At 39.7% G+C, this 24,269-nt stretch overlaps 1 protein-coding gene across 9 annotated transcripts in view; it reads left to right on the plus strand.

Annotated features, from left to right (window-relative positions):
- The window catches only part of STARD13 (StAR related lipid transfer domain containing 13), a 328,586-nt gene that overhangs the window by 67,612 nt on the left and 236,705 nt on the right, over positions 1-24,269 (plus strand). For 7 of the 9 annotated variants that reach the window (XR_012622089.1, XM_074815857.1, XM_074815859.1 and 4 more), the window contains one exon: positions 2,118-3,030. The exons of the other annotated variants lie outside the window; for them this stretch is intronic. Coding sequence is in view for 6 of the 7 variants with exons in the window: in XM_074815857.1 (XP_074671958.1) it covers positions 2,275-3,030 (756 nt within the window). In the remaining variant the exon portion in view is untranslated. The remainder of the gene's footprint in view (positions 1-2,117; positions 3,031-24,269) is intronic. 9 annotated transcript variants of the gene reach the window in all.

The following is a 24,269-nucleotide window of genomic DNA, read 5'->3' on the forward strand; positions in this document are numbered from 1 at the left end:
TGTCATCACAGCAGAGCCTGCTTGGCAGCATTACCAGAACTAAAGAAGATCCAGGGAACAGGCCAAGGATGGGTAATTTCTGCCAGAGAATGAAGAGTGACAATAGGAAAGGGTGAGGCCAGGAAAGAGAGTCTGGGGGGGGGGGAGACCTGGAGACCTGAGCATTGCTACTCCTGCTGGAACTGCCAATAAGTGAGGAATGGGGCAGCCACCAGCAGCAATGGCTGGTGAACAGAACCCATCCTCTCACCTGATGGCAACAGGCTGGTGTGGACAGCCAGGCTAAAGCTTTTTTGCTGTCTTTTGGGGAGTCTTCTAGAATAGGCAATTCCTTTTTGCTTATACCTGGCTTTGTATGGTGGGAGCTTTGGTGCTAGAAGAGTGCCAGGGACTGAAAAACAAAGGTGATGGCCCATAGTGAAGCACAGATAATAATATGAAGTGGCGAGAGGATTTTTCACTGTGCTCACAATGTACACAATATTATGTGAGATGTTAGTTATTCCCTACAAATGTGGGCATATGTTTTCATTTTCAAAGACATTGTGTTCAATTAGTTCACATAATGTTAGGCAGGACCAAGGGTGTTCAGCACTTCTGAAAGTGAAGTCACTTCTACGTAGATGGATAACTTGAAGCTTCTGAGAAAATGAGGGCTTCAAAAGTAGGTTTCTCATTCACATGTTGACAATGTAGTCTATTATTATTGTGTAACAAAGATATGGGCTGGGATTCTTCTTACCTTTGTTTGTCCCTCTATAATCTAGGTGACCGGTGTAAGCTTTTTGTCTAGACATCCTCCATACTTCTGGATAAGGCAGTCATGCCAGGAGGGAGATTCATCCCATGTCAAAATAGGTATTCAAGATAAGTGATAGCATTTACCTTCTGGAAGCATTTTTCTCTCTCCAGTGACACCAGCAGGAGGCTAGACAGCTTACAATAATGTCTGACTTTTAAATAGCTAGCAATAGCTGAGAGGAAGTCTATCTAAACAGTGTGTACCTGCATGCTCAAACCTTTTACAGCTGCAGTTCAAATGACAGAGGTAATATAATAAATCCAAATTTTCTGTATGTGTAACAGTATTCTTTTTATAACCCAGTGTATGTTTGTAATGCAGAAATATATGCTAACCAGCACTGAAATATGCCTAGCTGGTGTGCATTGCTCAGTTTATGGCACATGCAGTGAGAAGCACATCACATGCCAGCATCTTACTTTGCTTGCTTCCCACTTTGACAATCACAGTGCTGCCTTCTGACATGTCTTCCTCATCACTGACAGGTTTGCCACATACATCAAAAGCTTAAGCTTCTCTTTATTTTGAAAAGCTTCTGTTCTGCTTTGCTCTCTCACAGATGGAGTACTGAAACAATCATTAAAATAAATACTATCAATATTCAATCTGTCACAAGAAGTAAATTACATGTATGGGTGAATGTAAGCTATTCAGTGATGCAAGATCAGTTCTTCAGCTGCTCCATTCTTCCCATGCGTTGGAGGTGCACAGCCTAGATGTGAGCACAGAAGTTAAGACTGATTTAAACCAGACATGCCCAAGTCTGATGTGTACTGAAGCTCTCTGTTATTTTCAGTGTCTTTTTGCTTTGCAAATTTATTGGAAATGGACAGGTGCTGCACTGCATTGGCAATTCACAGAAGCCAAGAGAGAAAATTCTACCTATATTGAAATCTTCTCTCTTTTCTGTCAATTACTTTGCCTCCTTGCTCTTCCCTATGACATTTTAGTAGTTTTATCAAAACAATGTAAAAGTTTTCAGTGATTTAACAAACAATAAATATATAGTGAACAGAAGCATGTTTCGTTAACAAGCATATACCTACAATCACTTTGAATGATTCTGAACCATTGTGTCAATAATCAACATAAAGTCAATATTTAAAAACCTTTTCTGCATTTGCCAGTTGTTTCCTAGTCTCTAAGGAAAACACGTCAAGGTTCTCATGTTTTAAATTAATTTAATCTGCATACATCAAGTATTTTTGAAGAGACCTATAAGTAAATTTGATACGGGAATTTCATGTTTCGGGATTACTTTTACTGATGCACTCCAATGTAAGCATGTTAACATCAATTTTTTTTTTTTTTTCAGGAGCAGAGAGGATTCAGCTGTTTTGTATGAGAATCCAGTCATTAATAATGATTGTGTGATCATGTTTTTGGAAAAGTAAGAAGATATTTGCTGGCTACATATGTGGAGTTATGTTTCTTAAGAAAACCAACGATGAAGTCATTTTGACCTCTGATGGATGAAACTCATTGGAATGGAAACTAACATCTATGAAGAAGAACAGGGCTCACCTTATCTTACATCTGCCAAGTGCCCAGGGACTTCAAAGGAAGCAAAGTATGAAGAATACCAAAGAAAGACAGAAAAACAGGCAAGTCCATCTGAATTTCAGAATGTTTTACTGGAACCTGAGTTGAGTTTGCTGTCTGCATCATCCTTATTAGACCACAATGAGACACCCCTGCGACCTGGCACAGCTGCAGGGTGTGTCAGTGCCACTGACCAGTCTGAGACAAAGCACCTTTGTGAAGAATTACTCTGTTCTGCAAGGCACAAGCCAAACGAAGATCCTTTAAATCTTCCCTTGCACACAGAATGGCCAGTCCTTACAGGAAAAAAATCAGACAAGAAACCAGAGAGGAACCACGAGATCAGAGTCATAAAACACAAACCAAGTGCTATCACATTTTCTGATTTTGAATTTTTATCACATAAGGCTAACACTAAACTCCATATTTGTGAGGCAGGAGAAGCTGAAGATTTTTCATCTGAAGAGGAAGAAACAGATGGTAGAGATAATGATGATGTCTTTACAGAACTACCACTGTATGAGGTGTTTTTCAATGGTCTTCATAGAAGGAATGTTTCTCAAAGAAAGCAAGCTAAACATGAACTTACTAAATATCAACACATCTGTCATTTAGAAGACTATGATGATCATTCTGAAAAGGAATTGAAGGGCCATGGCAAGGAAGAAAAACACATGGAGCTGGAGGTAATACAAGCTACTAATTTGTTCCAAGTGTGTTGGTTACAGGAAGAGTTGTGCAAATTGTTATACAGTGATAATTAATGTGAATTACATAATTAAGAATATAAACCTACACTAAAAGTATACTAGGTTTTACATTAGACAGATCTATTACTTCAGATTGGCCACACTTCTATTAGCCTGAACTTCAAACTTCGGTTTTCTGTTTTCCCTTGCTTTTTAGAAAGGGAACATTGGCTCAGTTTTACCCGCTCCTACAAGATCATATATCATGCCACGTACAGCATATATTCCCTGAGTCTATGGACTGTTCCAAAGGGATAGAGCTCCAGTGTAGTGGCACTGTAGCACTGCACCACCTAACCCACAGCACTGCTTCAGCTAAATAACAGTGTTTTCTGTATTCTTGTTTCACTAAAATAATATGGAGGACAGGTTACAATTTGGTCTATAATAAAATAAATAGGGGGGTTTGTATCTGTACTGGTACACATTATCATACTCTATAGACCAATGTCCAAAATGAAAACATAAGATTTAGGACAAAATGAAAAACACTCTGTAATAAGAATCATCCAACTATAACCTCTCCATTAAAAAAGGGTTGAGTAAATTAGCTGTGTTTTTTGGAACTGGAGAAACAGCAGCTTTCCAAGTGAGTTCTCACTAGTCTGGAGAATAAGCAAGGCTTTCCCCCTGCTCCCAGCTGGTGACAAACGGAATGCCTGGAGCTAAACGTGTTTATCATTGGAGAAGTTCAGTTCTAGTACAAAAATATGAAGTGACTCTAAATAGTGGGCAAAACAAACCCTTAAAATTCCAACGTTCCTGACCTTGCAGCACAAATTAATCTTAAACTGCAGGTCAGGCATACCTTTCCTTCCCCTCTCTTCTCCTCCTCCAGCTTTTAAAAGTGATCTTCCATGTAAATCTGCTCTATGCCTTGAAAATCAGGGTGGAGCCCTAGTCTTTTACCCAGTGTTTTTTATTTTTCTCTTCTTGCAGTTCTCCTTTTTCTTCTAGTGCTTATAACACAGAGTTGCTTCATTGATTTCTGATTAAATGACTATAATGTCCATATTAACAACAAAATTATGGTATACAATACTTAATTACTTCTCTCCTTTAATAGTAATCTATCTATCTCCAATATGGGGGACTAATTCTGCCCATAACTGAGTGGGATTTTAGTGCTTTATTTCATACATATCCCAACTTTACTGCAGAAACCCATCAGCTCACAGAGAAATAAGCCCAATTTTACCAATTTTTTTCTCAGCAGCTAATATTAGAAAACCAAGGCCCAACGATGGTTCCAAAACAGTGCACCTTTTGATGCAATACTGACCCTGAAAGATTCTTGTGACACATGGTTTATTAAATAATTGCATTGTTACACTACCCTAAGCCAAGTCTTGCTTCCTCATTTATTCAGAAACATTCCCATTAATATAAATATATATCAAAATGCATGCACAACATCCCTTGGATTCTGTTCACTGAAGATCATTGTCATAGATAAAAGGGAGAGGCCAGGGGCTGTTGTCAATTATTTTACTTTATGTCTATCCCATAAAATAAACTCAAGGATGCAGCTTGTAGTGCAAAATAATGGATTATAAATTGCCAGACAAGCATGTGAAATTACCTAGTAAATCTCAGCGAATGTGTCAAAACATTTCAAAAACTGTACAGATGCAATGATGCAGTCCTGGTTTTGATTTTTTATTTCTATGTAAATAAGTATGTATCATTCTAGGAAAGCCTCCAAGAATTTAAAAAAAAGGATTATCTTCCCTTTCAAATTTTAGCAGCAGTCATGCATTACTATTCAGACTAAAAACTCCCCCCATGATTCTGGTTGAAGCAAATGTATGTCATTGTCAAGTTACTTATTTCTATTATTTAGAAATGGAGCTGTGGAAAAATGTCTTTCTAGTGGAAAGAAATTAGCTAAATAAAGACAGTATGGTGTAAAAATGTTGTTAAATGCAACCATTACTGCTAAGCCTTAGACTTAAAAATAATATAACAAACAAATCACCTTGGCCATACAGATACAAGCTATCACACACAGCACCCTGACCAAGATCCTGGCTAAATCCTTGCTACTAGAGTTCACAGTGAAATAGCGATTAAGATCTACCCTGCAGGGGCATTCCTAAGTAAATATACTTCTTACTGACTGCAAATCTCCTATTTTATGTATAGAAAGGAGGAAAGGCCATCACCTTGTCCAAGCTGGGGAGCACCGGCCCTTCTGAATCTCCTCTCAAATACTTGTTACATGCGTTTAAGTGATAATTGTTGAACTTCTTGTTTCATTCTAATTAATAAGCAGAATCAAATCTCCAAGTACACCATAAAGTAAACAAGTAGAGGGAAAATGGAAAAAATACAACTTGTGTATGCTGCCAACCCTGCTAGAAGTGGAAGAAACTCTGCTGAAAACAATTCACACAACGGTGCCCATTAAAATAAAAAAGCTCTTTCTTTTTTTTCCAAAGGCATACAGCATCTGCCTGTTCTGAGTGGTACAAGATAAATGATACTTCTGTTCAATTTATAAATTCAGTATGGTCCTTGCATTTCCACCCTTAAACCAGTCTCATATATATTTCCTGTGCTTTCTCATCAAATCTAAATTTGGCAATCTTTTTTTCCTTGTTGGGAGTCTGTAATCAGTGGTACATTTAATGCCCAAATAGAGTTCCTAAATTAAAAATAACATTTATTTCAACTGGGGAAGCAAAATTTTAAAGATTTAAAAACAAGCCTATATACATGTCTGAAATATTGTTAATGTTATTTCTCATTTTGGGATGGTGATCTAGGTAACATCATCGCTAAGACTGTACTTCCTTAAACACACCAGTGAGTTTCTGTACCCTCATTACAGATATGTTTTCTCTGCCCACCGTCCTTGAAAAACTCCCCTTCTATCTTGAATGGGAATTTTTTTACATCACTCATGCATGTCCTTCTAATATTCAGGTCCTACTTGACTAACCTGATCTCCTATGACAAGGTGACCCACTTAGTGCATGAGGGAAAGGCTGTGGATGTTGTCTACCTGGACTTTAGTAAAGCCTTTGACACCCTTTCCCACAGCATTGTCCTGGAGAAAATGGCTGCTCGTGGCTTGGATGGACGTACTCTTCGCTGAGTAAAAAACTGGCTGTATGGCTGGGCCCAAAGAGTTGGGGTGAATGGATTTAAATCCAGTTGGCAGCCGGTCACAAGTGGTGTTCCCCAGGGCTCGATACTGGGGCCAGTTCTGTTAATATCTTTATCAATGATCTGGACAAGGGGATCGAGTGCACCCTCAGTAAGTTTGCAGATGACACTAAGTTGGGCAGGAGTGTTGATCTACTTGAGGGTAGGAAGGTTCTACAGAGGGATCTGGACAGGCTGGATCGATGGGCTGAGGCCAACTGTATGAAGTTCAACAAGGCTCAGTGCCGGGTCCTGCACTTGGGTCACAACAATCCCATGAAATGCTACAGGCTCGGGGAAGAGTGGCTGGAAATCTGCCTGGCGGAAAAGGACCTGGGGGTGTTGGTTGACAGATGGTTGAATATGAGCCGGCAGTGTGCCCAGGTAGCCAAGGCCTATAGCATCCTGGCTTGTATCAGATATAGGGTGGCCAGCAGGACAAGGGAAGAGATTGTCCCCCTGTACTCGGCACTGGTGAGGCAACACCTTGAATACTGTGTTCAGTTTTTGGGCCTCTCACTACAAGAAAGACATTGAGGTGCTGGACCATGTCCAAAGAAGGGCAATGAAGCTGGTGAAGGGTCTAGAGCACAAGTCTTATGAGAAGTGGCTGAGGGAACTGGGGTTGTTTAGCCTGGAGAAAAGGAGGCTGAGGGGAGACCTTATTGCTCTCTACAACTTTCTGAAAGGAGACTGTAGCGAGGTGGGGGTTGGTCTCTTCTCCCAAGTAATAAGCGATAGGATGACATGAAATGGCCTCAAGTTGCACCAGGGGAGGCTTAGATTGGATATTAGGAAAAATTTCTTCACCCAAAGGGCTGTCAAGCACTGGAACAGGGTGCCCAGGGAAGTGGTTGAGTCACCATCCCTGGAGGTATTTAAAACTTAGGAACATGGTTTAGTGGTGGATTTGGCAGTGTTAGGTTTATGGTTGGACTTGGTAATCTTAAAGGTCTCAACCTAAGCGATTCTATGATTATATGATTATTTGTTTTATTCTGTCCAGAGATTTTCTTGGCAATTCTGAAAAAGTATCTTGAGCCATTCTTCCTTTCTTCCTTACTTCAAGTCTTCATATGAAACTACATACTCTCTTTGTGCATGCAGCCAGCTCAGTATGCAGTGGCAATAAATTATTCAGAATAGCTTCTGAAACATTTTTCTAGATTGCCATTTCTTCAAACTGTACTGAGCAGGACACAGCTGATAACCATATTTAACCAGGAACTACTACGCAACTTCACATCAGTAATCTTATCCTATCCTTACAGAGTCTCAGAATAAGATGTGTTGCTTTCAGGACTAGGATTTCAGTCAAGTGAAAAATTGAAGATATTTCATAAAATCATAGAATCATAGAATGGTTTGGGTTGGAAAGGACCATAAAGATCATCTAATTCCAACCCCCCTGACATGGGCAGGGACACTTTCCACTAGACCAGGATGCTCAAACCCCTCTCCAACCTGGCCTCGAACACTTCCAGGGAGGGACATCCACAACGTCTCTGGGCAACCAGTTCCAGTGTCTCACCATCTTCACATTAAAGAATTTCTTCCTAATATCTAATATAAATTTACCTCTTTCAGTTAAAAACTGTAACCTTTCATCCTGTCACTACAGTCCCTGATAAAGATATTAGACAAAACAAAGTATTATGAAATCATATCCTTGACAAAGTGGATTGTCACGGATCTTCCCTCACCTCAGTGATTGTATAGAAAGCCTACTAATGTTTGCTGCTTCAAAGAGGCAAGCATAGTCTTGCCAACACAGCAGCAAACTGGAAATCCTCTCTGGGACAGTTTGAAAGCACCTCTTTGGGGAGCAATATTAGCTATTATAACAGCCAAAAAGGTTTCTGTCGCTGTTGACATTATTTAGGGCACCTAAGTGAGTTGTCACAGCTTCTTCTACTGTGTCAGAGAGAGAAGGGGGAAAGCCAGGAAGCCCACATGATGGCAAGGAACCACTTAGAGCTAACCATCAAGATGTGCTAGGTGCTCCAGCAGCCCCTCTGCAGCCTCCTGGTGTCTGCGCCAGGACCACGTACTGGGTATCTCTCCCCACTGGACATTCAGGGTTCTCCAAATGAGTCCTTTTCTCAGAGCTGCTGGTTGATGGAACATGGTCACCTCTTTCTAAAATACATCTGGAAAGGTTGAAGAACTAACTATTGGCAAGTGTGGCATATAGGTGTAACTTCCGGGAGAATCCTAGAAAAAGAACTGTTTCTTAAAGAAATGAGTCCTTCCTAATTCAGGAGGAATTCATTAAGGGAGCCTCTGTCTTACTGTTTTCCCCTGTGCTCTGCCATTTCTGCTGTGTAAGCTGGTACGCAGCATGTCAGGCCCAGAGCATCAAATCTGCTAGTATTTACACAGGAACCTGGGAGACCTTTTGGGGGCTCGAGTTGCACACATATTTACATCATGCCTCTTCCAACACATTTAGGAAAATCTAAACCAAACCTGCTTGTTGGTTTAAAGCATGATGCTGATGGTCTAATATTTGCATTGAATGTTACATTGTTCAGCTGGGTCAAAGAAAGAGTGAAATACCCCTCCCTAGGAGTAACGGAGACAAGATGACCCAAACAGATAATTTAGGTAATTAAGGTAGTATTCACAATTAATATCTTTGTCAGGATTTGGCCTTCAGACTGTAAACTCAAAGATTTTTGGAGGAGACTGCACAGTCATGGCAGTGGCCAGTACAATGTCAGGAGACCCAGTCTCTGTGTACAGCACTGGGTAGTGTTAATGGGGTAGCTGTGCCATCACCTTTCACCATGAGTAAATCTTTAAGAGAAACTGTAGTGTTCTAAAGGAGATTTGTGAAAGCTCCATTGCTTTTGACATTTAAAGCTAAGACAGCTGAACTGTGGAAATGGTTACAGAAAACAGTCCTTTACTGACAGGAAGATGGATAATCTGGCTTTCCAGTTTCTCTATCTTTAATTATTCACTTATTTTCATTAATTACCTTGTTCCATGCTTGCACTACAGGTAGGTACATTTTATCCTCATTATACAACCATTACTGAGTGACAAGTTTGATAATCATTCTATCAGTTTAGACCACGAGAGTTCAGATTCAGGCTGGAATCATTTCCTGAGATGTAATATGGAAGTTTCCATAGCATCTGTCCTACATTTTGTCTGCTTCTGGCCTGTGTTTTCATTCTTTTCACAAACACCAGAAGTTCACCAAAGGAGCAAGACAAGATAAATAGACAAGACATGCAGGAGAAGATAAATCCACAAAAATTTATTCAAAGCCAGTCTTTGAAGTTAATTATGATTCCTTAAAAGATGTCTATTCTCTGTGGCTTGTAAATATTTTAATCAAGTAATCATGCTCAATGAGAAAGTAATCAGAAAGTTTTAAGTCTTTGAGAATGAATTTGATTTATTCAGATCATTTCATTCAATTTAAATGATCAAAACAGAGCACTAGTCAAGCCTACAATTATGATCAATAACTGGGCCTGCCAAAGTAAGCTTCTTACCCTTATATTTGGATGGCTTAAACTCTGCTAAGTCCTTGCACCTCTTGTATTCCTGCTCAGTGCCTTGCTTTGCCTCTCTGAAGCACTTTTCTGAGAGTTACTTTGCTGTTTTCATTAATGAGGCACTGGAACTTAGTTGGAATTTAAGCTATCTGAAAATTGCCCTGCAATAATTTCTCATTCACTAATTCAGTTGTACAAGAGCAAAAACTAGTAAAGAACATACTGGAGTGAAGCACAAATTCCTTCTCCCATTCCTCCCATACTTTGGAAGTTTGTTCTTCTCTTTACCCTATGAAACTGGCACTCCCAAACTAGAGGAGGAGAGTGGTTGCAAACTTGCGATGACTTCTTCATGAGGAATAATACCATTGTTATTATTATCTCCTTTTTGTTCATCTTCTGCAGACATGGGATGTCTACCCAGGTAGGAGAGCCAAGCGCTGAAATAACAATACCCAGGGAGAACAGAGTAGGAAGTTAAGGGGAAGAAAATGGGAAATGACTTGTCTAAGACAGGCGTGATGCACTGAGCTTTGTACATTCTAATTTCCTTTATGTGTCTGTGAGATTTGCACTTTCTGTATTTCAATTATACATTCGCTAGAGCTGACAGGTGGAGACACAGTGAGTCGAACTTTGCAGTTTCTAGCATTTATGTTTGTTTTCTGCCTGCTTGGAAAAGGAGTTGGAGAATTCCTGAGTACTTTAGCAATGATGCATCATTACCAGTCAATAACTAACCACAATCAGTTCTTAATAATAAAGTCAGATAAATGCTGTCTTAGGGACTTTAATTGTTAAGTTACAAGAAAGACTCTTTTATTAATTTCACAAATTTGAGGGACTAATGATGAACATAGCATTTTGCATAGAGTAATTTTCCTTTAATCTCATTATTCCTAATAATGTAACCATTTCCTATTAGAATATGGCATATGTTGTGTCCTACTTATTGGGAATGGAGGCAGCAGTAAATTTAAATTTGCATCTTACTTCGGTGGAAATTAGCTGCATGGTTGTTTCTACTGTGAAATTATAGGAACTTTGAAAAATAGCAGTAAAGTTATAACAGGAATAGTAATTTAAGGATATGCTGAAAGACCATATTGAAGAGAATTGGTATATTGGAATCACATAGGAAAATATGTAGATACTATCAAAATGACTGTCCTTTATCTCTTCAGTATACTTGCATGATGCTAGCACATTTTAATAAACATGCATGATTCACTGTTCTTTAATAAAGAATTAAGAAATAAAAATCTGTATGCCCCCAGAAAAGATGCACTTTCTTGACATCAGCAGATACCTGTCTTTCAAATCACAAGATTGTCTTCAGCAGGCATTAATGGCTGCTGGGCTGAGACTGGAGAAAACATATGCACTCTGGTTTTGTAAAAAATATCCTATAAACTATTTTCAGCAGTCCCAGCTTGAGCTCTGCCAAAATCCTCCCAAAGAAAAGTTGTAATACGAGGGGACAAATCTGTCCTTTTTCAAAAGCAAAACTGATAAGCAAACCTCCATGTGATAGGTGGACTAGCACTCAAAAAATTCAGAGGCCTTTTTTGCAATTGACCCTTCATGCAGTTTGGAATAATTTGCGGTGCAGAATACCATCACTCTCAAAAAATGTATAGTATATGATATATATTACTTATATAGTGAGATTCTGAGAAAATTAAAATTCCAGGACAAACTAATGAAGAAAATCAGGTAATTAGTCAAAAAGACAATTCACCTTGACTTTCAAACTCCTTCAGAAAATTTACAAAGTCTATTTCAGCTTGGTGCTGAATTAGGTAATATGAAATTACAGAAGGGGATTATTGAGTTACATTGCACAGGGTGAAACTCTTGGGCTGTTCAAGTCAACATGTAAAACTTTGGCCCTTAAGTAGTTTTCATAACATGATGAAAGATCTTTAGGCTAACAGTTTCTAAAGTGCAACTATCTGCTGCTAGTGTCTGACAAAAGTTTTATGCTGCCCATCCTAGCTGTAGCTATCCAGGTGAGAAGATACTGTGCTGCCGATGAATGTTGTTGCACAGCCTCATTGTGGTCCCACGCACACACATTAAGAGGCTCCTCAAAAAATTTTGGGAACTCCTGCTTTAGCCTGTTCGTAATTATTAGTGCATGGTTTATATGTATCTTTAAGCTTCAAGAGGATAAACAGTTAATCACAATTGCTGCATTATACTAAAAAGGGAGAGTATTCATCATATGTAACTTGGGTTATGACTTTTTCAGATATTGAGTCCTTTATTTGTTGTGTATTTGAATACTTCAGAATCATATGGCCACCTCAGGAAACAGAGATATTACTATTGCTCTTGCCAGAAAATGTAAAAAAGGATTATGTGTTTATGGTCGCACTAAGCCCATAAAATAAAAGAGGTATAACAAGATTCTTCTTTACAAATACTTGAAAATATCTGGAACCTGTGCAATGTGAGACCATTCAAGTGTTTCACATATCTCTACAGAAGCAGAGCAAAAGTCAACAGAAAATAAGTCCTGTCTAAGTCAAGGCTCTGACGAACTACATTCCTCTGTCAGAGCACGGGAATAGGCACCTGCGAGAATTGCAGACTGGGTCTTAGGTGAGGGGAACCAGAAGAAACATGCAGAAATCTGTTAATCTGCTTACCACTGAAATTAAGATATTCCTTCAAGGTGCAGATGGAGATTCTGGATAAACTGTGGGATGGACAATAAGCAGAGCAACTTGTGAGACTGGAAACTTGCGCAAAAGATAAGGGGACCGAGTTGGGTTGTATTTTCAAGATTATTTGGCTGAGAAGTGAGGATTTGGTATGTTTTTCAAGTCCAGCAATAGAACTGCAGTATAGCAAAAAAAAAGAAAAAGAAACAGAATGTTATTGAATTAACATCCCTGCAAAGTGTATTTAATAATATGGCAAAGTTCTTGCATGGGAGTAAGAAAAATGAATTACAAATTTCCTCACATGCACAAAAGTACCACTGAGTTTGTGGCACTTCCTATAAGGCATTTGGCTGCTTTTGAAAATTCTTCCTAGGTAACATACGCCCAGTTAATAAAATCAGATTCCAGTGATATACCTAGCATCCCTCTGTCCTTCTTTGTGTGAAATTCCAATAAAATAATGTTAGCTTGATATTCTAATGGACATATTTCCTTGGCAGTACCATGGGACCACAGACTATCATATGATTTGACGTGCCCAGGTATCTATGATCATTTTGGTATCAGCTATCATATAACCAGTGATCTGTGCAAACACTGAGGTCCATGTTTGAAATAATTTCAGAGAAACTTTAAAACTTTTTTAATATGAACTTCATAGAAATTTTAGGACGATGGATCTGGGATTTCTTTTTATGACATTCTTATGTGGTTATTTTCTGTAGGAGAGAATATCATCACCCTCAAGGGTTTTCTTAACAATCACTGCAACTATGGAGTATTTTAAATTGTAATAAAAACGGAAATAGACTGCTCTTACCTATCCAAGTTTTACTCCAAACTAAAAGTCCTGCCCAGTTTTGAATTATCTTGGAGCTAAGACTTGTGCAGTGAAGGGAAACCTCCTTTGAATTAGCTTGCAGTTCTCCAGAAATAAACCGGACAGGACATTGAGACCAGAGGCTGCATTTGAAACATTCCTCTTCCAGAAATTAACTTCAGTAAAATCTCACCGGACTTTTGGATTGTATTACTGGGGTCTCTTTATCTGTGCTTTCTACGGATTCTGAAATTCTCTGACATTTACACTTTCAATCCAGTGTTTCAAAAATGTGATCTAGAATAGGTAATGTTTTAGTGTCAAAGATTTAACAGCTTATTTATACTGTATATTCAGAGAAACATTGTCTGGCCTTAATCTAATCTTTGTGATGAAGTAGTTAATGATATGGTATATAACCTACTGTAAGTTTTGCAGTCAATATTTATTACTCCTATTCAAACAGTATAATGGTGAAACTTCAGTAGCTATGTAATGATGATTTTGCACTGTGGCAAAAGCCTTTGCAGTTAGGCTGGGGACTGCTTTACTTAAATTAAAATGTAAAAAAAGCTGCTAAACCTGCCAAGAAACAACAGAATATAACACTGCAACTTGTATGTATTTCATCCTGTAATATGTACATCATACATCAAGACCAAGAAAGAAGTATGCAAAGCCAGTAACTAGAAGAAAGAATATACAGACTTCTTTTTTTTAACAACATGCCTGACCAAGATCAGTGCCTCTACTGAGAGAAAGCAAAATACCACGTATTTGTGCAACTAAGGATCTAGACTCCAAGAGTTCACCTCAAGCTGTACTTTTATCTGCTGGTATCAGAGTTTACTAAGATATTAGAAATAACTGTAGACATAGATATATGGAACATGATCATTTTTGGGGAGAGGAAAGATGATTAAATTAAAAAAGATTACCCCTGGAAGACAAAAGTATTCCACAGATCCTGCTTTTTTTTTTTTTTTCTTTTAAATACAAGTTGCAATACTATCAAGTATCTCTTATGCAAGAGGGCTGTCAAGATAGACCTCCATTTTGTGTTTTGTATATCATGTGCTATCTTGATTTGTCCAAGCCTTGTAAGGACAAGGCTTTTACTCTTATCTTGGGGGACACAAAATGCCACTGAGTTAAATAAAAAAAGAAGAGGAATGCTAAAAGAGAGAAACAGGTTTAAAAAGCCTTAGTGGGAAACCCCCAATATTCCAAGCAAGCAGGGACAAACTCAGTTGTTTCTGAAATAAAGGTAAAAGTGCATTATACAGGTTCAGAAAATGCTTTTGAAACCTAACTTTTCAGACATGACAAAGCTTGCATTTTGCATGTGAGTGACAGACAGCAAACTCTAAAATTGCCACTTCAATGTTCTCATATAAATCTTTAAATAAAAGAATTTACCATGAATACAAACACTAAAATAGTAAGAACTGCTAAAAGTTGGAATGTATACATTTACAGTTTTTATCTCAGATCATCTTCTCTTCTGCGCAATGTTTCCAGTGTTGTATAAAGTTCTTAAGAAAATCAGTTTAAATGGCATTACATGGAATGCAGATAATGCTAAAAAAAGACTAGACCTTCTTGATGGGTGTTCTTTTCTTATTTGGAAATTGTATTCTAACGGTTGCAAATGCTAAGGAGTGGTCACTCAAGCAGCTCAGAAAACACAGCATTTAATTCCGATGCAAATTAAAATGAATGTGTAAAAGCAGCAAGCATGAGGTTGAAAGCTGGACAAAAGTAAGAAGAAAAATTTAGTTTATGCATCCAATTTAAAATTGGCGGTATATACAAAAAAAACCCTTCTAGGTATAGTATGGCAAATAAAAGCATTCAGTTTTGCAAAGGAAGTACTTATTTTCAAATTTGGGGTTATTCCAATTCAGAAAAAAACTCCCCAAAGATTCAAAATTGCCCATGACAGCGAATGATTCCTTAGCCTGGGAGTGATACGTCAGGAGCCTCCAGCAGCTTGCTAGATGGGATACTAAGGAGCTTGTAGAGCTTAACTGGCACGTAAAGGTATTTTCCCCAAAGGAAGGTTGTCAAAATTAACCTATCTTTGAAAAGTAATTCAAGTTTGATGAATTGACAAATATCAATTAAATTAAAAGAAAATAAATACATCACTTAGATTCCAAATAAAATTGCTGTCACTTTGGCATTTTAAATTTAAACATATATTAACTGGGTTGCAACTCAGCTGGTTTCTGTATTGTCTACACAAGGTTTTTTCCAGCAAGGCTAAACTATATATTGATCAGTTTATGCACATTCTCTAAGTGTGCTCTAGTCCATTTCCCCTTGTGTTGTTGGTTTTTTTTTTAAAAAAAAGGTGGCAATATCACAACAGGACTATACGGAGGTGAGCGCGATTGGAAAGCAATTGGGAGAGTTTGTCACGCTTTTAAGTTCCTCAACAAATTATCAAGACTACTTTAGACAAACTATTAAAATACAAACTATGATTCTTCCAACTTTTATCCCAGAATTTGTGGATATAGCCCAGGTGCTAATGCAGCACATAAAGCCTTCTCTGCAAGGATATCTAGATATGCCTCTTAAACCTGCAAATCTTGCAATTCTACATTGTACTGCATTTTGCTAGAGAGATGTTGCTCATTCTTGCTATTGTTAAGTCTCTTACATTTCAACATATACTTTTTAAACCTTTTTTGAGATACATAATCGGAGGAACCAGCTGAAATCCTAGCCACCTTGAATTAGGCTAGGAATTGTTTGTTTTCAGTTATTTGCCAGGGTTGTCAACAGATCTTTCTGTTTGGATTATTGTGGTTGATGGAGTTTTGTTACAATATTTCATATGACATGGAACTGAAATATTTGTGAATAGAAAATATCACTGCTGATAATTATCCCACAGCAGGGTTTTTTTTTTTTTTTCTCTTTCTTGTGATTCTCTTTGTAATTCCAAACAATAATGATTTCATGGGTTTTTTTATTACCATTACTTTTTAATATATAAATAAGGCTTTCCAAATACCTTAACATATATAAACAGAATTTTCAGATGCTTTCAGTTATGGTCCTTCACAAAGAGCCAGGCAAGTGCAAATAACACTAAAGTACTCAAAATATATTGTATATTAGAAGTCAATAATGGTTAGGCTAAACATCTGCTTGATAAGCGAAACCCTGGGGCAGGCTCGTATTTACAGCTTCACCTGCCTCAGAACATCTTTAGTGCATTTGTGTCTTAAAGATTTTGCAGAACTTCTGTAGGTTTGTAAAAGTAGCTGCTACAGATCACATCTCTCTCTCAACCCCTCTCATTCCAGCAGATGTCTGAAGCAAGGAACAGGGAATATGTCTGAACCTTAAGGTTCTGGTAACAGTAGTTGTTGCTATTTAGTGACCATCATACTGTTACAGTAAAACAGATTTTTTTGGAGCTCTAGGCCACATTTTCCAACCTTTGTGTTATACAAAAATATTTATATGGTATAAGCAATATGGTTAAATGCTCTGGGGATACAGAAATTATTATCCTCCTCCAAGAATGATGCCTAAGGGTACTTTATCAAACAACTTTTCTTCAAAATTGACATCAAACTGATTTGTTTAACACAATGTGTTTTATGGTTTTTAACAGAGTTAGGTTTTTCCCAAGCTAAAAAGGACATGCTAAAATCTATAATCACTACTATGTTTATGATTAAAAAAGGCATGAAAGAGTCTTCATAAAGTAAGATATCCAAAGGGGAGCAAAATACACAAGTCAATATTATATAGTAATTATACAACATTTCCACATACTTCACCGTTACTTTTTTTTTAATCCTAGCGAGACAGAGATTCAGCTACTTACAAATACCATTAATAGTTACAAATACCATGAAGAGTTACGTTTCTGAAAGTTGCTTTGATCACTCACATGGTATTTATGTCTGTTTCTGATCTCTGAAAGAAGAAACGTAGTTAAAATTCTGAAAACTTTATGTAGATAACTAGCATTAACAATTAAAAATGTAAGACAAAATACATACTACATAAATTAATAAGGAACATACGCATGCACAGACAGATGACTGTTCCTGTGCATTAGGTGATGATCTGAAATTCAGCATTTAAACTCTACGTAATTCCTTCAGCTCCTTATTTTCTACATTTGCCATGGGTATTCTAGCCATTTAGAGGAAAAAGAAAAAGCATAAACTACAGCAGATTATTATAGTAGCACACCTGATACTGTGGATTTTAGCATAGGCAGATAGGAGGAACATAAATCTCAGTTTACCAAACAAAAGGTAGTGAAAAAAAAGAACCAGAAACACAGAGAGGTGACTTGCAGGAAGTGTCATTGGTAGAGCCTGTGGCCTGTTCAAAACTTTAATACTATATGCTTCTCCATGTTGAAAGCTTTTGCTGGTTTTATCAGGGAGGGAGGAGTGAAATCTGATCTCTATAATTTAGGCAATAAATTTTAATCTAAAATGTAGGTATCTAAATAGCTATGGTTCCTGATCATCCACCAGGCCTGGTGGAATAGGCTTGCTGCTCTCATAATTAAATATTCTTCCGAGAGAAACTAGGGATGTGGGAGGAAGACAAGAGGGAGTGGGAGTGGAGATGGTGCACACTAGGTCTTGCCTCAACACAGAGTTCAAACATCAGCAGAAAATTATCTGGAGCTGGGTGTTAGGGAACGTATCCAGTTTCCATGTTATAGAGAAAGCAGTCTGTCAAATGAAGAACATAAATTCCTAATACAGTCAGAGGAAAAGACGTTGGTATCTTTGAAGAGCTCCAGAGGGACATCCCATCTGAATAAGTGCAGGGATTTAAGAGACTTAGACAATGAAAAGAAAAATGTACTCCTTCACTCATCTCTCCCACTTCCAAAAATTTACACAAGGAGATTTATTTGTTGCTATGATCAGTGTCCTTATGTCATTTTGACAAGCTCCTTGTAATTGAAATGCCACAACTCACAAGCCCTCTAAAACAGGGGATACAAACCACTAAAACTGAACAATGTACATGTACCATAAATAATACCTGGAGCTAGTTTTATCTAGTCACCAAGTATAATGATATTTCTGATTTCACAGAATTATCTAGGTTGGAAAGGACCTTGAAGATCATCTAGTCCAACCGTTATTTCAACAGCATACTCAAACTTACTCCCACCTCCCTTTAACTTTGGCGAATTCAAAACTTAAAAAGAAATAGTAATTTTTACTGTTTGCATTAAACTGTATCTTTAGTTACAGATACCTTTAGTTTACTTACTCACTCCTAATGGTTTTTTTTCCAGAAAAGATTTTCAATGATGCACTTATCTGCTGCAAATTTGCCACATAAAATAATTATTTTCTTTTATGCAACTGTTCTTTCTTAACCCACTACTCTTCCTCCTGGCTGACATTCAGAAAGGAACTAACTACATCCCTGTCTTGATCCTTGACTGCAAGACATGGGTTTCTAATGAAGTTCACTGAATTCATCGAGGCTCTGCAAGGAGCAACTTGGCAGGGCTGACACCTAAACAGAAGCTGTTGAGAAACCCCTTTCTTCCTTCTGAAAAAATATAACAGCATGTGGGATGAGTGACACAAATCCTATAAAATTATCGAATAAGAACTGAACAACCCATCAGCTCCCTCACAATGTATTTTTCTTCAATTTATTGATCAGGGACTAATTGCCCTTCATGATGGAAAAGAAGTCATTTATAAAATCAAGTGTCTCAGGCTAGGAATTGAAAATGTATTGTCCCACTGTTTCTACAGAATTCACCTAATCACCCCATGATGATTATTTCAGAAAAGTAAAGAATTGTTCCAAAGTGGTTTTCAGATTTAAGATTACCACACTGACATTCTGCAAAGCTAATGCCTCCTGGCTCACCCTGTTCAGCATCTACTGCTTCCCCATCCACTCTCCAGCACTCAGTGTTTTTCCACCATACTCCAGTCCTCTCCCGGCATTCTTGCATTATCTCGTTTCCACCTCCCACTATTTCCTCCACACTTGCCCATGTCTCCTCTACTTTCCCTTCCCCAGAATTTCCCCAACCTCCCCATGATTCTGGCAAGAGACAACATGTGCTTTAGCTACAGGTATCCTTTCACCGCCTGGCCCGTTAGCCCATATATGCTCATTGGCAGCTGCTCAGAAATTATATGGGCTGATATCTCATCCTCAGCTTACAGTGGGCAGTTATTTGAGTCTCTTGTGTCTATTCAGCCACAAATTTTGATTAAACTTTTAAGTTTGATCTCTCTGATATATCTTCCCATCTTTCAAACTGGCTTGAAACTATCTAAAATACTCAAAAGTTGTGGGGGAAATGTCGCAGCAGTTGAGCAACACCAAGGCAAAACACTATGACTTTATTCTCTTAAAACATCAAGCAAAAAAAAAAGAGAGAAAATATGAAATAATTTCTTAAAGTATAATTACTTTACATATAAGCACCATTAAAATAGAATGGAAAAAACTCAGAGGAAAAAATACATTTAGCACGTTAACTGAAACTATAAACTCCGACAATGAACCCTTAGGAAAGGTCTATTACAAAAAGTAAATGAAACTAGAAAACTAGACCATTCTGAAAGAAAATTAAGAGAACTGATTTTTAAAAGGTATTTAAAAATATATTGATTGATGTGGTCCAATATATTTGAGTTTTATTTATAAAGGAAGAATAGAAATTGGAGTTTTGTTTATTACCGCTTGTATTGAACCACATGACAAAGGACAAATAACAAAATTTATTTATTATCATTTGTTTCTTTTGTATAATTTGTATTTATTATCATTTGTGTTGAACCAAATGACAAAGGACAAATGACAAAATTAATCTCCTCTGACACCAGGAGCTGTACTGTAACAGGATTCAAATTCAGGCTTCAAAGCCTTGATTCTCTGTTCTACCTGCTTCTCCTGAGTGTCATGATGTCAAGCTAGGAGGCTGATCCTCCAAATATGGATTTGACGCTTTGCCAGACTTCACTTTGGTAATTAAAGGAACTGTGACTACAGCCTGACTTCAGCTTCCAGCATCCAGCATTTCTAGCCTTCCTCCCATCCCATATACTCCCCTTTCATGCCTCAAAATCTACTGGAGTTTGAAGAAAAACCTTTTCATATCACCAGAAAAATAAAAAATGAGACTGTCCAAATCTGCCCACTTGGGCTTATTTTAATATGTCAAAGCCAATAAGCAAATCTTAAATGCTTTCAGAAACGCTCAATTCTGAAGACATTCTTCTCTTGAGCTGTGCTGAAATCTAAGAGTTTGAAGAATTTTCTCTCTTGTCTGAAGTCTCCTTTTGTGTTCAAACATCAGAGCTGAGCTCAGGCTGTCTCACCACTAACAAAAGCAATCAACTGTCCCAAGGCACAATGCTGTACAAATGGTTCAAACACAATTGTGATTTCAGTTGTGTGCTTCTGACAGCCAATATTGCCTAGCTTTGAGAATCTGGGTAAATTTTACATTTGTAACTGTCTGACATTATCCATGCAGTTCCTATTATTCATAAGACTACTGAAATCAAGGCAATCTAATCAAATCTCAGATTTGACATATTTTTCTGAAGTTGAACAGAACCAGTCTTGACTGAGCCAGCGCAATCTATTCTGGCATATGTCAGGTACAACAAAGGGACAGAACATTATGTGTAGAACATTATGGATTTAATTTTCAGAAATACGTGTATGTAACTATTTAGACGTGCAGTTAGCCATTTTTAAGTGCAATGCTTGTACGGCAGAAGCTGTAGCTTTGAATGTAAAAGCAGTTAACTTCCCACCAGTGTGTAAACTTGTAGAAATATTTCTGAAAATCTGATTGTTTTCGGATTACTTTTAAGCCTTGCCTACCTCCGCTTAGCTGGGCAGGCAAGGCATCAGCGGCAGGCTCCGCACGCCAGCTCTGCATGAAGCAGGTCTTCCTCGCAGAAGCGCTCTTTTATAATGGGGAAACTGAGGCACAGGCCTGTGCAAGAGCCATTTCATGAAGGAGCCAAGGCAGCCCCAGTTGTGATAGTTCTTATACTGAGACAACGCACGGGGGAGGCTGCTGAGGAAGGAGCGAGGCAGGGGGCGGCTCAGCGTCCCCCCTCACGGCCCGGGCACCCGGCGGCTCCTCCCGCCCGCCCCTGGAGGCGTTGAGGCCACGGCCCTGAAGACAATGGGGACGGCCCGATCGGTCCCGCAGGGCCGGCTCTAGTGCTCAGCCTCGCCCTCTGGAGGAACGGCTCCCGCTGACTGCAACGCAGCCCGCGCGGCGCTGCTCCTCCTCAGAGAGCCCTGAGGGCTGCCCCCGGCCAGCGGCTGCCGGGCGGGGCGCGGCAGGGGCAGCGGGCAGGGCAGCGGGCAGGGATAGCGGGTAGGGCAGCGGGCAGGGGCAGCGGGCAGGGCACAGCCGCGCTCCGGTGCCCCCACCCGGCGCCTCCGCACCTCCCGGCCGCCGCCGAGCCCCCTCCCCCCCGGGACGTCAGGGCGCGCGCTCGGGCCGCGGGCGCCGCCGCCCGCCAGGTGGCGCTGCTGCCCCGCGAGCCGGCGGTCTCGGCCCACCCGCTTCTCCCGGCCCCGCCCGCCGACGGCGTCACAGCGGCGCGCGCCCGTCCGCGCGCCCCGGCCGGGGCGGGGAGCGGGAAGCGAAGGGGAAGCTGGCGGCGCTGCGCGCGCAGCTCGGGGCGCTGGCCCAGGCGGGAGCCCCGCCCCGCCCCTCCCCCCCCGCGCGCCAGCGCCTGGAAAGGGCGGGCGCGGGAGCGTTGGGCCGCCGCCATTGTTGGCGGGAAGCCGCTCAGCGGGGGCCGCGCCCCGGCAGCCGCCCCTCTGCCCCCTCGTCAGGGAGGCGCCGTCTCCTCTCACGCAGCCGCCGCCGAGGCTGATGCTGCCGATGCCGCCGCCGCTGCTGCCCTTTCCCTCGCGCCGGGCGGCAGCGCGGATCCGAGCATGGCGGCTGGGGGGGGCGGGGGCAGGGCGCTCGGCCGCCCGTGCCAAGGGGCCGAGGCAGCCGCCGCCGCAGCGTGAAGGGGCGCGGCTGCTCCGAAACGTAGCCTGAGCCCGTCCTGCCGTGCCGGGGGAAGGGCGGCGGAGGGAGAGCGAGTCCTGCCGGCGCCGCCGCTCAGCCCCGCTCGGCGGGCCGTGCTGCCCCGGCCTCGCCCCGGGGCCGGGCCCCGCGCGCTGTGCGCGGTGTCAGGCGGGGCCTGGCCTTCGCAGTGCCGCCACGGCCACGGTGGGGGCGGCCTTGTGCGGTGCCCTTGAGCACAAGGGTGTGGAGACGGCACAGCCTGGTCTGTGATTTTTTGGTGCAATAAAGCTTCCCGAAGCGAAGGATGAGAAAAAACTTTTTTTTTTTTTCTTTTTTTAAAGTGTGCTGCTACCAAACAAATAACTTGTGGTTAAGTGTTGGAGGGATCTGGGTGAAATGCCTGGAGATCATAATGTAATAAATTGCTTTTTAGACTTAAGTGGAGAAAACCTTTCTTTGTTCTTTGCTGTAAGATTTTTGGAGGAAAAAGCCTTTGTGATGCTTTTTACTGGATGGTTCTACTGTTTTGTGTCCAAAATTTCAGGGGTGGTCTCTACTGCAGTGAGACCTGATGTTTCAAAATCAGGTTTCTAACTCTGATGTTATGAGTGTGCCTGTTATAAAATAAACACAAATTGAAGCACCTGTCACCTGTAATTTGGTGTGGTTATATCCAGGCCTTACAAGACTGTTGTATATTGGGACAATCACAACTTCTGTGGAACTACATTGGTATAATATTGGGAAACTTGGCCCAGGCTCATATACCCATTAAACTAACTTTTCATAAATGTTTTTTGTTATTTTAGTTTAAGAGATAAGCATAACTTGATGTGAAGCTAAGTAATGTGAAATAAGGATCTTTTAACGATTATAATTGCACTTACTTAAGGAAAATAGACATTTTTATATTACACAAGTTTTTGAAATGTTAGCACTGTGAGCTATATAACTTGTTACTTTTGTTGCTCTAAAAGTTTCAAGAGTTTCAGGAGCGGTTAATAGAGTTACAGGTTTTTTAAAATGCATTTAAATATATCAATAAATACTTAACTCACAACAAATCCATAGATTGCATATAACATATTTTTGAATAACAGTGAAGCCTAGTGGTTAAATCTGGCTACTTAGGTGTCAAACTTCCAGTGAAGATCTGGGAATTGTGCCTAATTACTTTTCTGGGTCTGGGATCAATGGCCTTTCTTTATTGTTAGCTTGATGAGAATCGGTTCAGGATATAATTTGGAAGGTTTACATTATTTCAATTATCTGCTGTTCTCTTGTTCTGTCATAATTCATGTTCCATCCTTTTTCCCATCACCACCTATTTTTAGCCACCAAAAATATCTTCCCTTCTGCCAAGCTTTTTCTTTGTCCTTGAGTACTCTTTTAATCCCAGAAGGTGCTTTTCACTCTTTATCTTCTCCATTTATTTCTGATTTCTGTTTTGAAGTGTATTGTTAATGTTAATATTTCTTCTCAATAGTAGATTGCAAGAACTTGAGCAGGGAACAATGTCAAGTTTGACAGAACTCTGTGAATGCTTGTGAATCTTGGAAGGATTATCCTTTTTGTCCTCTTCAGTGGGATTTGGGGTTTTTTTTTGTCTTTGTCATAAATATAATGATAGCATTGCAGTCATTTTATGAGTTTCATATTTATTAAGTGTTTTTGTGAGTTATGTTTTTGTATGTAATGTAGGCACTAAAGAAGCACCGTATGACTTTCTCAGAAAACAGTGAATAGCTGAAGTTTCATAATACATGAAAAGGGAAATTCTTTCACTGTATATATCAATTTTTTACATTACAATAATTGAAAATTAGGTACATAAGGATGTTGGTATTTTAAGAAAAAAAGCACTAAGGTTATAGTTACCTACACAGAGTTTTGTTTGGTTTGGGGTTTGGTTTCTTTTATTTTTTTTTTAAATGTTCTGGCACTTTGTGTCTCAAGATACGTTTGTTATTTACATTTAGAAGTTTGCTAGA

This window comes from Strix aluco, chromosome 2, assembly GCF_031877795.1.
Source record: "Strix aluco isolate bStrAlu1 chromosome 2, bStrAlu1.hap1, whole genome shotgun sequence".
NCBI lineage: Eukaryota > Metazoa > Chordata > Aves > Strigiformes > Strigidae > Strix > Strix aluco.